The 14,926-nt window shown below is 41.3% G+C and overlaps 2 protein-coding genes across 11 annotated transcripts in view; both read right to left on the bottom strand.

Moving 5' to 3' along the window:
- Window positions 1-428: 428 nt before the first annotated feature.
- Window positions 429-2,778, bottom strand: EFCAB10 (EF-hand calcium binding domain 10). 2 transcript variants are annotated; one of them, XM_026790880.2, is made up of 4 exons: window positions 2,381-2,778; window positions 1,756-1,920; window positions 1,389-1,473; window positions 429-853 (listed from the first exon to the last, which is right to left on the bottom strand). In XM_026790880.2, the coding sequence occupies exons 1-4, from the start codon at window positions 2,439-2,441 to the stop codon at window positions 817-819; spliced, it is 348 nt and encodes a 115-aa protein (XP_026646681.1). In that variant the 5' UTR covers window positions 2,442-2,778; the 3' UTR covers window positions 429-816. The 2 variants fall into 2 exon arrangements, with proteins under 2 accessions (XP_026646681.1, XP_005482712.1); XM_005482655.4 differs by lacking the exon at window positions 2,381-2,778 and adding an exon at window positions 2,034-2,276.
- A 6,568-nt stretch (window positions 2,779-9,346) lies between these two features.
- The window catches only part of ATXN7L1 (ataxin 7 like 1), a 111,473-nt gene continuing 105,893 nt past the window's right edge, over window positions 9,347-14,926 (bottom strand). For 8 of the 9 annotated variants that reach the window (XM_014264162.3, XM_026790814.2, XM_005482656.4 and 5 more), the window contains one exon: window positions 9,347-11,998. In XM_014264162.3, coding sequence (XP_014119637.2) covers window positions 11,957-11,998 — 42 coding nt within the window. In that variant the 3' untranslated portion in view covers window positions 9,347-11,956. Of the gene's footprint in view, window positions 12,451-14,926 lie in introns of all 9 variants that reach the window. The other variant, XM_014264161.3, reaches the window with a different exon arrangement.

The raw sequence follows: 14,926 nt of genomic DNA on the forward strand, positions 1-14,926 counted from the left end.
TTGGAAGCTAAAACTGTTCATCTCTAATGAATAATCTGCCTTGTCTGCATCATTCTAAGGAGCAGAGTATTTACAGTGTAAATGCAGTTTTGTACAATGTGGGCTAATGTCCTCTGTGAACTGGTCAGTCTTGAGTTAAAGACAGATGTTTTAGATCTCCAAATTCCAGATAATGGATGTTCTGTATTAAAATGTAGATAATCAATGCAGAAGGAAGGAATATGCCACTGCTTTCTTCATAGAAATTAAGATAGTCTTTTACTGAAAAAACAATAGCCTAATTTCTTTTAAAAAGTTTCTTCTTATAAATTGAACATTGTGTGCTAAGTTTGAAAATACCACTTGGAAGTGCCACCTGCATTTACATGTAGACATTTGTCATAACTTGTTGAAGTTGTTTTTTCCTTAAAAACACCCAAAACCCAAAATGCAGCACAAGCCCAAAAACCAACTTTATTTTATTGAGTGCTAATGAGCCAACAGGTAACAATCCTTTACTGTAAACTATGACCTGAAGGAGGAAACTCCAAAATACTATTTCAGTTGCAAAAGAGATCTCTACTTTTTTTTTTTTTTTTAACTATTTAATTATATTAAGAACAGCAATTCTTAACTATACTCCCTCCAGTGCCTGCTGGACATGCACATGTTCTTGTCACTTGTCCTCTTCAGCTGATTGCTCCACTGAAGGGCAGGGAAGATGAGAAAAAGAGAAAAGAGAATATTGCTTAAAATCAACCCTTCACAGCTGACAAACCAGAAGAAAAACTGGGGAAGATGCCTGTTTTTAATATATATAGCAGACCACTGCTGAAACTAATACACAGACCAGCTCTCCAGCATCTTTTTCTTCCTAAGACAGAAAAAGAAAATCTCTAGTTAGATAATGAGGATAATTAGTTCCTTACCTTTCAGCAATTGCAACAGTTACTAAAAAATTGCTCCTAGAACCATACCTTGACTGTGAGGAATTATTTGAACTCTGAACCTATTTCGTCTCCAGCTATGCTACCACCCCTGACAAAAATGACAACAGGGTCTCACTGTTCCACATTTCTAGATCAATATTTTAATCCCTGGGCTGCCTGATGACTTCACTCTGATCTGAGGGGTGGGTACCGTGAGAGGATCCTGAAAGTGAGGATGGAGGGCATGGAGTTTGGTTCACCTTACAGCAAGGCAAGCAGGTCAAGCACTAACTGACCTCTTTTTTAATCTTGCAATACAAAGTGACACAGTTGAGCTTAAACTAGCAATTTAACTATCTGTTAATTATGTAAGCTTTGTATATAAAAAATAAATCTCGGTAAAATATCTCCTATGCATATGTCCCCCCCCCCCAAAAAAAAAAACCCAAAAACCAACACCACAATTTCAATTAAGCTTACATTCCTTCCTTGAATTCATCCAGTGTGATCTCCACATCGTCTTCTAGCTCCAAATCCTCAGTGCTCAGTCCCAAAGTTTTAAGGGCTAAAGTTAACAAAAGAGAATTTCTTGTGCAAGTTTTTGGAAAGACAAATTTAAATTTAAAGGTGCCTAGATCTAACAGAAGGTAAATGTGTGTAACATAACAACATGTAACTTAAACGCAGGAAACTTAACCACATGTAACCTTTTTCAACCTTCCAAGTTCCAGATCGTGTGGGCAGCTGTGTGGATAATTTTGAAGTATACAGATGGGTAATTTTGAGGCTATTTTAACAGTTCTGTGCAAGGGAGCAGTTTGGTGTGGCCGGGAGCAGGCAGACGCACCTTCCCTGTACTGCGCGGGCCGGATGGAGCCCTGGCCCAGGACATCCAGCAGGCCGAACATGGCCTCCACATTGGCCTCGTCCATGAGGAACGGGTACTCGCCCTCGGCTCGCCTGCCAGCCTTCACCCGCTCCAGCACCTGGATCAGGAACTCTCGTGGCCGCTCTGCAAGGAGGTCAGAGTGCCCGCGGGCACCGGGCCTCAGCCGGGGCGCGGAGGCCGCGCAGCCCCGCCGCCCCCGCTGCCCCCGCTGCCGGCGGGGCCGGGCCTGCGCGCACCGGGCCGGTGGAAGAGCAGCAGCGCTCCGAGGCGGTGCAGCAGCTCGGGCAGCCGGTGCCGCCGCAGGTACTCGCGGCTCTCCTCCTCGCCCGCCGCCATCCCGCGCTGCCGGGGCGGCCTGAGGGGAGCAGCGGCGGGAGCCGGGCGGGCACGGGCGGGAGCAGGGCGAGCAGAGGAGCCCGAGGCGGCGGCTCCGACCGCGGGACGCTCCACGGGGGCAGCGGGAAGGGAAGGAAGAACTGACTGACTTTCCTGGAAGTCGTCACGGTAGCACCGGAACAGCCACGCCTCGCTCCCCGCTGGGTCCCGGCTCTGCCTTGGCTCGTGGGGAAAGCGAATCACTCACGGTCGGTCCTTGGTAACGCCTGTGCGGGTGCTGAGGGCCTGTTAGTCCGGAGGAGACTCATGGTATCCCCCTCAATGCATGTAAATGTCTCAAAGGGCCGTGCCAAGAAGATGTGTCAGACTCTTTTCAGTGGTGCCAGCGAAAGGACGGGTAGCATTGGCCATAAATGAAACACAAGAAGTTCCACCTCGGCAGAGCACTGGAACAGGCTGCCCAGGGCGGTGGCGGAGTCTCCCTCTGCGGAGACATTCCGGACCCGCCGGGATGTGCTCCGGTGTCACCGGCGCAGTGACCGTGCCCTGGCAGCGGGGCTGGCCGGGTGACCTCCAGGGCTCCCTCCCAAGGGTTCTGTAATTCTGTGTTCTCACCTCCAGCCACGTCTCCTTCCACCCACCGGCGGTTCCACCTTCCTCACCTCCCGCCGTTCCCAGGCACAGCCCCGGTTCATCCCGCCCTGGGAGGGGCTGCCAGGATGTTCCCGGAGTTCTACGAGGGGCAGAAGCAGTGGCCAGCAACTGAGAGTAAGAGAGTTTACATTTTAAAACCATTATTAAGTCTTGCAACATAACCTGTGCAAAACTGAAGAGACATCAAAGAAGCTTTTGACTGTACTACCCACTGCTAATAGGACAACCATAATCAAGTAAACCATCCCACTAAAAACAAACAAACAAACAAACAAACAAACAAACAAACAAAACAAAAACCCCAAAAAAACCAAAAACCTAAGGAAATCTACAATGATATAGCTATCGGCCATCAAATAAAATCAGACAATGATAAATGAGCATATAGTAAAGCAGAATAGTATTCCTGTGAAAAATCTAGTGCTAAATATAATTGACTATTTGCCAACACTAAAATATCACAAGACATTAATAGAATTCACTTAATTTTTTCTTAGATAAAGTGGGAGAAAGGCAGCATCCAAAGCTGCAGAGATTGTACAGCCATGTGCTGTCTCTCTTCTCTGTTATTTTAAACTGACTATGCTACCTGCTTTTAGTCTCAATTAGGGCTAGAGGAACTGTAGGTTTGTAGCAGTTGCCTCTTATGACAGTTGCCAGGCAGTGATGGAAACGTCCTTCTCCTGAGTAAAACATTACTCAATCCATTCCTGCATTTGTCTTTCTATGCCTTTCTGCAGAGTTTGCAAAGCATTAGCAAAAATTTTTCCAAAAAAAGAGCCATAGGAGAAAGTGTAGATTGAAATGTGGAGAAGTACAAACAGGAGAAGAGCTGGAGCAGAGGAGAAATAAAGATGTGGAAAATACATTCTTGAAGATGAGAACCTAAGGATAGGAAGACTGACAGGAGAAGAAGGAGCAAGTGAAATACTGGTAGGTAGGTCAGTCAGTGTTTGGGTGAAGGAAACCCAGCATCTGGCAAAGGATGTTTCTCCTTTAGTAGTCAACAAAGATAAACAGTAGAAATACATGTTAAGGCTAAAATTTTAAGAATAAGCACAAGAATTATGGATTTAAGTTTGTATCCCTGAGGAATGGTTAAAAAAATCTCTAAACAGAGCAATCACAGTTTGATTTACAACTAGAAATGTATTTTTAAAAATTCTATTTCACTATTAGGGAATTACAATTCATTTACTCAAAAATATTCTGATGAAGAATCATGTATTTATTATTTACATAAGAAATTATTATCCTCAGTTCATATAATGATAGTACCTGCTATATATATGGATCCTAAAGTATGATATTTCAGGATAATTTGCAAGGAGCTCCCATGGGCTATTGTAAGGTAAACAGAACTTCTGGTGGCTGAGAAAAACAGGATTTGACACACACCTGAAAGTATCCTGGGTCCATTATAGAGGTGCTGCTAAATAAGTTTTAATAAAGAACTAAAGGACCAAATTATTTTCATCTGTTTAAAGCATCCTGGTTATATAAATCAGATTTCTTTAAAAGGCTTAATACCTGTTGTGATAGAAGCTGAGCCTTATACAGAATATCACTAGTAATTTAAGCCTTTTATCTAATTTAATAGGGCTAAATAGACTACAATGAGCCTTTAAGAGTTGTAATGAAGAGAAACAGGGCTGCAGGTCAGATATGCAGCTGGTTCCAGAACAACCATTTGTCTTGCAGGGTAAAACAGGCAGATGGATGTGTTCTTTCAAATGGGAGTGCCAGAAGATTGAAATCTTGGTCAGACAGGAAAAGACAGGAGCGACACAGGCTGGGAAGGATCCCTCGATGTGCCACAGGCTTCCTGTGCACAGCTGCTGAGAGCAGCTCCTTGAGGGCTTTGCTTCCCTCTGCTGCCCTGGCATTGGGAAGCTCTCAGGGAGCCCAGGGTGAGCTGGAGGGATTGGTGCTGCCATTGCTGAGGCTGCTTTGGCAGAGCCCCACTGTAGCTTCCCTCTGGGTGCCCCCAAGCACTTCCAAAATACAGGTGAGCTCCTCATCAGGGGAGTTTATATTGTACATTTACAGAGGAAAGTGCTCAGCTACAGAAATATTGAGCTTCTGAGTACTGATTATCCCAACAGCCAGAACTGCTTTTTTTTTTGTTGTTTTTACTGTACAGAACAGCAGAATAATTAAGTTGAAGTTTTCCTCTGGAGATCATGTGGTCAAACTCCCTTTCCTCTTCAAACTGGGCTAATTTCAAAGACCAGCTCAGGTTGTTCACAGCCTTGTCAAAATTTTACTGTCTCCAGAATGGAGACTCCCCAACACCATTTGCTCTGTGTTCCAGTGCTCAGCTGCACAGAAATGGTACCAGCCTGTATCCTTGAACCAAGCCCAGCTTTTCCCACAGAGATGCAGGATAAGCAGTCCTTCACTCAGACATCCTGGAGATAGCACCTCACTGCCCAAACTGTGCCCAAAGCTCTGAGCACAGACCTGTCCAGTTAAAAACTGAAGCCAAGGGAGCAATGAGTGCACCTCTGTCACCTCCCTGTCCTCACATGTACTGGGGCCCATATTTTACTTACTTTTCCTTCCATGTTAATGTACTGGAAGTGTTCTTCACATCCCTCCCTAATTCCAACTCCAGCTGAGCTTTGGGTTTTCCTGTTTCTGTTTCAGCATGCTCGGGCAGTGTTTATTCCTCTAGGGTGCTTCCACAGTCTGTGTCCTTGCCTTTTGCCTCTGGCTTTGTCAGGAGCTCTCCATTCAGCCATGCTGTCCTCCTCCTGTGTCTGCTCAGCTCCCTGCAGGTCAGGCTGGACTGTTCCTGTGCTGCAGCTAGCTCTCCTGGGCCCTTCAGGTCAGTCTCCTGCAGGATTCTGCCAACAGAATGTCTGCAGGAGACAAAGTCTGCTCTCCTGAATTCCAGGACTGCAGTTCAACTATTTATCTTCCTCACTTCCCTCAGAACTGTAAGCTTTGCTACACTGCAGTCGCTGCTGCCAAGGCTGCCAGCAGTGTCAGTGCTCCCAGCAGCCCTTCCCTATGTGTGAGCAGCATGTCTAGCAAAGCCCCACCCGCCTTGTTGAGCCCTTCTGTCAAAAAACTGTCCTTGATGTACTGCAGGAGTAGCTGGATCACCACTTGTGCCATCCCAGTCCTCTCCACAAGAACAAGAGCCCACAGTCATCAGTCTAAGCTGTGAATGTTGGCTCTTCTTTTCCTTTCTCCCAGTCAGCCGCAAAATAAAGGTGAAACCTGCCATCAGAAATGATGTACTGGGAAAAATAAATCAGAATTACAGAAATACTTCTTGTTTCTGAGTCAAGGAGAAGAATAAGTCACAACATGATTGAGATCAGAAGACTTTACTGTAACAGAACTGTCCACTTCTCAGTGGGCTGAAAAGCCACAAAACTGATTTCCTGGAACTATGGTTGGATTCCTGCTGAAGGCAAAGGGGAAAAAAGAAGTTACTTGAGCAGGAGCCTGCTTTCTTTGAGATACACAGTGTATTTCCTGTGTAAGCATGGCTCTGAGCCCATGGCTCTTCAAAGCACAGAAACTTTTATTCCAGCAGTATCTGTAGAATGAGCTCACACTCCACAGGGTGGGAGAGATCAGAGGTCCATCTCCATTGCCTCAGTGTCTCTGACACCCCATAGTTCAAATAGACATTCTGAGCAAAAAAAGGTGGGCATGCAGTTAGGAAGCAGAAGTATGGATTGTGCATCTCCAAAGGTTTGTGTTTCTGAAGAATAACCCCTGACTTTTCCTGTACTTGATTGCAAATCCACACATCTGCTCTAACTGTAGTCACATCAGTCAGTACTTTGTAAAAGCAGAGTTACCAGGAAGAGCACTTGGTGTTACAAACACAAATCCTAAAGAAAAGTAATGTGGAAGGAGTAGCTCAAGGCAAGATTATAAAAACAACAAAAACCCCAAATGCCCAAGAAATCACACCACAAAACTCCCCAACTGATTATGGATCAAAATAAGAGAAAACTAAAGAAAAAGGAAGGCAAATCATTGCAATTTAAGACTGGAGCTGACCAGAGGGGAAGGTTTCTTGTGTAGGCTGTTGAGAACACCTTAGAACTGAGGTTATATATATATATATATATATATATATATATATATATATATTCTGCAGCTGTGGTGGAAAAGGCAAAGAGGTTGAGCCTGTGTAGTCATTTCCCAGTAGTGAGCTATCTCACTAACCTGTGCCATGGTGCTCCAAATCAGCACTGAGGTAATTTCCCACTGGGAAGGGATGATGGTTTCTGTTCTGCAGTGATGTCTCCTCCATCAGTTTCATCTGCTGCCTCAGTGGGGCCAGGCTGGAAATGAGCAGACAGACAGGGGACTCCCAGGGCTGCACTCGTGTTCATCAGGCCATTCCTTGTACTTACACCAAAAGCCTTCACACCTGTGGGTTCTGTAAATGCACTTTGTCCACAATAAACAGCTTTTCTGAAAAACTACCCTAGTGATGTCACATCAGCCAACTGCTCCAAGTTAGTCAAACCCAGACTGAATTTCAAAGTTCAATATGGCACATTTGGGAAATGGGCAGAGGACACAGCTGAAGGTACTGCCCCATCTCAAATCCCTACTGGTGTCCCTACCCTCAAATCTAATTCTCCTGGAACCTGATTATTATTGCTGGCAAACTTCTCCTAAAGCTTCTCTTCTCCTTTCTGTAGGGACAACAGATCACAGAGTAGACCTAAATATCTTTGGGTCAGCCATAAACAACAATACCCACACAGAAAAGAATCCAGTTTGTGTCATTTGTGGTGCCTTACAAAATGAGAACAAGAGCTCAGCACCGCCTGCCATGGATCCCCCAGGCAAGGGGCAGACTGGCACCTGCTGCTCAATGATCAGCTTTAGATTTCTTCTACTTAGAAAAGTCTCTTTTAAAAGAGATCTGCATTTGCTTTGAATAGTTGCTTTCAGGAAGTATTCAAAGAGCAAAACAGCGTAGAAAGATTTGCATGAAATAAACATTCTTGTGTTCTGAAGTCTGAATGTGTTGTATGACTCTCCTCCAAATATTTCTGGAATCAGTATTTGGCATTTTTTCCAATTGTGAATCCTGACAGATTTGGAAGAATAAAACAGATCCTGGTTGCACACAGCAATGACTTCCTTCTAAAATAAATAGTTCCATGGTAAAAACAGAAGCATAAAAATGAGAGTGCAATGAATAAAGAAGTTACAGTGTGGTTTGCTTCTCTCTAAAATGGGTGATATTTAGAGCATGTTAGAGAATACAAGCAGGAGAGGAATGCTACAAGCAGAACACTTGTGCATAACCAGAAAAAGGAGGGGAAACCCAGCTCCAAATACAAGAACAGCTTATAGATAATTCCAACATACCAAAAAGAGCTAAAAAACTACTGATTCATTTTTGGGAAGCCAGTGGTCTCCAACCTTGCTGGCCATAGGCAGTGATAGGCAAACAGTTAATATATCAGCCATATTCTGTTTTCGTGGCTGTAGTTTTAATTTCTAATGGCTGCTAGAAATAGCAAAGCATCTTATAAACACAGAGTTATCTTTAGCCATACATGGAGACCACTTTTATCAGATGAAACTTCAGCATCTACTACTATTTAATGATATTATTTTTTTCTGTACTGAAAAAGATAAACTAAAGATTAAAAAAAAAAAAGCTTTCAAAATACAAGTATCTTAGTATCTCAGATCAAGGCATTAACTGGACAGTAAAGAGGAAATTCAGGATTAGCTTTTGGGACAGGAATCAGAAAGTGCAAGACATTACACATAAAGCTGTTTACCTAGAAGGTAAAATTTCCCTCTTTCAATTCCCTTTTCCTGCAAGGCAGCCCAGCTTCCTATCTCCTCTGCCAGTTCCAAGTGTGTGCACACAAAATGCAGTTTGCAATCCAAATTGCTTGCTTTTAAAAAAGGTACTGTAATTGTGAGCATCTTCCCTACAGTATCTCCAAGACAGTTTCCAGCTACTTCATAAAAGGAGCATGAAATGTCCATATTCCCCAGATTTGCAGAAGAGGGTGGCTGCAAGAGAAAAAACTGCAATCCTCTCTGCAGAGCTGTCGAGCCAATGAACAATTTAAGTCTCATTTGATCTGTAATTGGAACAGGCTTTGCACAGAACAAGAATCTTAATGCCTAGATAAGAGCTGCGGGTTTAGTATTAATGATGATAAAAAGAGTGGTTATAAATTTGTCCTGCCCATTGAAGTGAGAATTCCTAAATCTAGCAGCTGTAACAAAGTTAATTCTTACACTGATAAGGAATGAGAAAATGCATTCAGCTAAGCAAAGGAATTTAAAAATGGTTTATCAGTGCAAAAAACCTCAGTAGCTGATCGCTGCACGCGTCTTGACATGTAAATACAGAAACATTTTAGACATGAATGCCAAAAATAATCCCAGGGCAATTCAGCCCTGTACAGAAAGCTGGGCAGATCTTTTGAACTACCGTGGAATTCTCAGTGCAGGACATCTGCAAAGTGTATTTCAGCCTCTGGGAGAAGAAAGCAATGCACACCATTTTTGCTTTGCAAAAAGAAATAATGACAAACCCCATCTGTTTCTTACAAACATATAAATTATTTTATTTACAAAGCCATGTTACAAAAAAAAAAATAATAATAAAGCAAAAAACAAAAAATACAATCGCTCACTAGAGAATATCTCCAGGCCCGGTGTTGAACCATGGCAGTATCAATCAGATACATGTTTGTTCTGGTTTTCCTTTTTTAAACTGTAAGCCATAGAATTTACTATTTACACCTACTTTAGACATTTATTCTGCTTACAATTATCACAAGCATGGAATGAATTCTATTTGATACTGCTAATACATAAAGGTGCAGGACAAAGAATGAAAATACTTAGTGTTACAAAATATGGATTGTAGAAAAGAAATTGGCTGTACAAGTATGGCATTTTTTTTCTTAGAATGATTGGACATGCTTTCTTCAAAAGTCTTCTGGAAAAGGTTCTAAAATCTGTAGTAGGAAAGCACAATATAGCAGGTGCAAATTCATTTCTGTGCAACAACAGTTATTTAATATATCCCATGACTGACCAGCTATGCAAAACCCACAGAGTTTTGTTAAAGTGCCATGGGTCAACAGCATAACAAAATATAAGGTGTAAATAGAAAAATTTCTTTTTTTCTTCTTTTTTTTTAAAACAATAGTTCACTGAGAATCAGCAATAATAGAATATGCTGTATAAACTATTCTCTACAAAGGTCGATCAGCACTATTTACAATTGTTACATCGATACAAAAGAAGGCATACAAGTTATCCAAGTCGCTTTTTATGGCTGACGGGCCTATGCATTGCGTATGTGGAACAACCAAAGCTTCTGAGCCTCTATTGCTGGAAACAAATCACAAGGTTTTCAGGCAAATGGGGAAGAAAAAGAACTACAAGTGAATGCTACACTAAGAATGCATTATAGGCTGGTCCAGTTTGTATCCACTTTTTTCCCAAAGGTTTACTTCCATTTCATTTTGCAGGCTAAAATTTCCAATACATTTCATTAAATAATGATTCTTTGATGATGAAAGAACACCACGGGATTTTACTTCGTGCTTAACTTTCCTGAAATGCTGTCAGGTGTAAGCTAGTTGAAAATAAAATTTAAGCAGCATTCAAAGGACAGGCTCCATAATTCAGCTTTCCAATTAAAAGATGCATGGAAACAGCTAAAGCTTCCTAAAACTACAAAATTGTTCCTTCAGTCACTGATTAGCATTATTTCTCAGAAGCAACCACTGAATCTCACAACCACTGTTTTCCCTCAACAACTAGAAATAGCAGTTCATTGATTACAGAGGATGACTTTGTTACTGAGATTTTTAAAATCCTGCAGTTTTATAACTCAAAATAAATTAAAAAAAATCAACATAGTACTGCTCCTAAAACTGAACAAGACAAAAATTGTGCAAAAATAACAAAGATATGTACACATTTTTCAGTCTGAAGAAATGTACAATAAAAACATAATTCAAAGAACATTTTAAAAATATAAACATTGCTTAAACTTTCCTAAGTTTCATACTGTTTCTGAAACTATACCGGTCAGTTAGCTCTGAAGTATAGCAAAACATAAATTATTACAAAATTAACACTATAAAAATTTATTTTAAGAATATTTCTAAACTTTTTTTCAAAGGGTCTAGCCTTGTTTATAATTGCTTAAACATTTTTAGTCTTAAAATTTGCCTTAACCCTTCTTTTTTTAAAAAAGAAAGTAGTAATAATCTCCCTATTTGCAGTCTCTCGCCTTTCCCCAAGATGTAAATAAACCAGCATATAAGTGCACTTTTAACACTGTAGAAATAAAAATTAACTCCTCTGTACTATTGTTCCAGTACCTAGTATTGGCTTCCTGATTATAAAATCTATATTTTATTAAAAAATTATTCAGTAATCCTATAAGAAACACTGTCAGTGCAATTCTATTAATGCAAGCCAATCTGCTCAACTCCTGTCCTCGCAAACCCAAACTGCTCACTGAAGTTATCAAGTGCTGTGTTCTTAAGGGTCTGGAAATCCCCCAAGATATGGGGATTTTGCACATTGGGCCCTGATAACAGTAATTACAGTTTGGTGCAAAATTCTGCTATGCATTGATTGAAGTATAGATTCCTTAAGAGCCTGATTTTGGAAGAGGCTGAACACTCAGAGTTCCCACTGAAATTATTAAATGCTGTAGGTACAGAGCACCAATCAGGATTAGTCCCTAAAGTTGCAGTGCCCCAGCTGTTTGCAAATTACTAAGAAATGCACTCAATTTTTATCCATAGGACAAGCTTAAATACAGAATTACTGTAATTTTTATTTAATGAAAAAATTTGGAGATCCTTTAAATAAATTCAAATCATGGTCTGGATTTTTGTTTTGTTTTGGAATGTCCATTGTGTTCTGGTTAGGAAACAAAGGGAGCATTGCAACGCTAACAGCTTTAAAAGGCATGAAACATAACCAAGCAGAACGCACAGATCAGTGGCAAATACAAGTGGAAAAACTAAACAAATCACTATTACAGTTTTCTGTAAATTTAATTCTCATTAAAACCACAAATTCATAAAAGATTAAATCCATCTGCAGGACATAGAAAAGAAAAACCCTGTGGAGTAGGGCTGCTGAGAGCTAGAGATTATAGGCTGGTTCCTTTTCCTTGTTATGGAAGAGTCCTTATTCTACCAGTCCGGTTTGATGTCTTCTAAAAGAGAAACCAGAGCCAGGTTCAAAATCACACAATGTCTTTTGGTATAAAACACTTCAATAATGTCTGTGGCTGACAGTACTCAAAGCAGGAATTTATTTCAAGTCCCTGAACTAAATTTCCTCCCTGTTTACTGATTACATTAGACCTTTAAGGAAAGGAACTGCTTTGAATAAATGGCATATTTCCTTTTGGGACGGTCTGATCTTAGTAAGCTTTGGTGAATTTCATGTTCATTAACTTGGTTATCATTACAAATAAAGAGCAGCAATTAGACGACAACTCTGAAGAATCTTTTCCTCTACACAGCATGTTTTCATGCACAAGGAATCCTCACACAGCACACACGTTGTCACCTTCCCTTAATAAACTGATCTAGTTATTCAGTATTTAAAAACCACCGCATACTGAGGTCTTGAAGTGTTAACACTTTCAGGCACCTAAAAGCACTATGAAGACAAAAAGACTTGATTAGTTAAAAACCTAGAACAAGAATAAAATCTGGAGAAAACAAACTTTTAATACATACAGGCACAAATAATTTGACTGTAAAACTATCATTCCATTAATTATTTTTAAAGATCAAGTAGTTTTTGTAGGGAAAAGTAGAATTTCTTTTACTAAAGCAACAATAATAGTTGGAAAAACAGGCATGCTTTTATGTATACAATCCCTAATTCAGGTCTCAAAGAGGGGCAGGAATATTCATATTAAACATTAATTGAGAAGAATCTGTTTGAGTTCAGCCTGATGGAGTTTAACACAATGGGATGGAACTGACAGGCCCACAACAATTCTCATCATCCACCAGTCCCACGGGAGAACCCGAGTGAACTTCAACACACGGAGCAAATGACCAAAAGCAGCTGCTCCTGTGACATCAGAACAAGTACAGGCCACCTTCAGCTCACAGCTCAGTAAGGAGAAACGCTCAGCTATGGGGGGCAGGTGACTTTCACAGCACTGCCATGTGTCTCTCACTGTCACTGGCTGCTTTGGGAAGCCACAGGAAGCTCTCCCAGCCGGACTGCACCCGGGCAGTCCCAGGCACAAACGAGACTGGGGTGTGGGCTGGGTTTACAGCCCAACACAATTTTCCAAAAGCCACATTCTCACCCAGCCACTCAGCCCTGTGGTGAGTTATGGACCCTCTCCCTTCTCCTGAGAACACCAATCCTCTCCCTTTGGCTCCCCCTCTGAGCCAGCAGACAGCTCCGCCAGGCTGCCTGGCCAGGGAACACAGCGGAGGCAGCCCAGAGGAACTGCTCCATATGCACACTGAGCTCAGCAGCTGCAACTCTGCTTCCAACTGCATTGTTATGAGTCTGTTGGTGTGATGTATTCATGAAAACTTGCCAGATTTTTCCAACTATAAACCCTGGTGTATAGCAGAGATTGTCTCTGCCTACAGACCTTGCTTCACTTGGACTCCCTGATTCTCATGGTTATAGTTACACTAACATTCAAAACAGGAGAGCTCAGCTCGCACAGTAATACCTCTACTGACACAGCACATACTTGTAAGATCCACTTATTGTTACCTAACTATTAACCCCTTTATAATGAAATATTACAGCATAGTTTAAGGCAGAAATTTTATGTAGGGACTATTCAATTGCTAGATTGGAGATAAGACCTGCCAACAAAGCAGCTCAGATTTGACAGTGACAAGCATTTATTAAATAGGGAATCATTATTCATGGTTCCAAATACTAAACACCTGTGTAAGTTTTAAAAAAAAAAGTTAAATAGAATCTAGTATCAACTTGATTTTTTTTTTGTATTTATACTTTGAGCCCCAAATTCAACTACCAAACTGACAAGCATTTTTAATAAGCAAGAATTTGTGGGGCTTAAAACAAGCAAACACTTCTATTTTTGATAAAGTTATGAAAACAGACAGCTGAAAAGCTCTGCAATAGTCTCAGTTTACATAGAGCTGACACAAAATTAATGTTTTGTACTCTGAGGTTTTCCCCATGGGATCTAGGCAACAGATCCCAACAAGTTCTGCTCCTCGGGTAGCGTCTATGTTATACTAACACAGGAGCAAGATGTTAAAACAAAAACAGTTTTGCACTTCAGAACAGTTTGTCACTGGCAGTTGGATGACAGTGTCAGACAGGAAAATGCCACTCCTTAGAAGTATGAAGAAACTTTCCACTTTTTCCCTTCAGAGTAGCTCTTCCATATTTATTTGCATTCAGCAGTGAGAGAAAAAAAAAATTACTGTTTGGCAGTTCATCTAAAGATATGAGAGATTCAGAGTATTTTGAATGGGCATAAAGTGTGAGTGTGGGTCATCATTATTATTCTTTTCCTGCGTCTACACAGCAGAAACTAACAGCACAGCCATTTGGAATAACTATTCATGCATAATTTAGCCAGAATACATAACAGAATTCTAAGACACTGGCTGTACAGAAAAACCCTCTGGATTACATGTGACTACACCTTGCTGAGGTGGGAAACCTTTTCACACTAAAGAACTTGATATTATATTCTTCATAAAGTACTCAACTTGGGAGAGTCAAATAGTAGGGGCCATATCAAAATAAACCAGGGTATCATTCCTCCAGACAGATGAGGGCCAGATCAAAAAAGCTGAGTTACAGCATTTATTATCATTATCTAGCTCAGAGCCTGTTTAAGAAGAACTCACATTACACATGAGTTAGTTATGCTTTCACATTAGTTTCTCTGAATAGTCAATTGCCTCATCTTCTCTGTCCTGTTTCTGCTCTCCCTTTGCTGCTTCACTTCTGGCCTATTTTTAAAAGCTGTCCCTCCTGTGCCAGTCTGGGGACTCTGCTGTGCCATCTTGCTCAGCAGGAGAAGTGGGACAGAAAAAACAACAGAGATCTGCTGCTGCTGCTGCTGAGCCTTTATCACCAAAGCAACAGCCAGTGAGCAGCACATGAGCCA

This window comes from Zonotrichia albicollis, chromosome 4 (assembly GCF_047830755.1).
Source record: "Zonotrichia albicollis isolate bZonAlb1 chromosome 4, bZonAlb1.hap1, whole genome shotgun sequence".
NCBI lineage: Eukaryota > Metazoa > Chordata > Aves > Passeriformes > Passerellidae > Zonotrichia > Zonotrichia albicollis.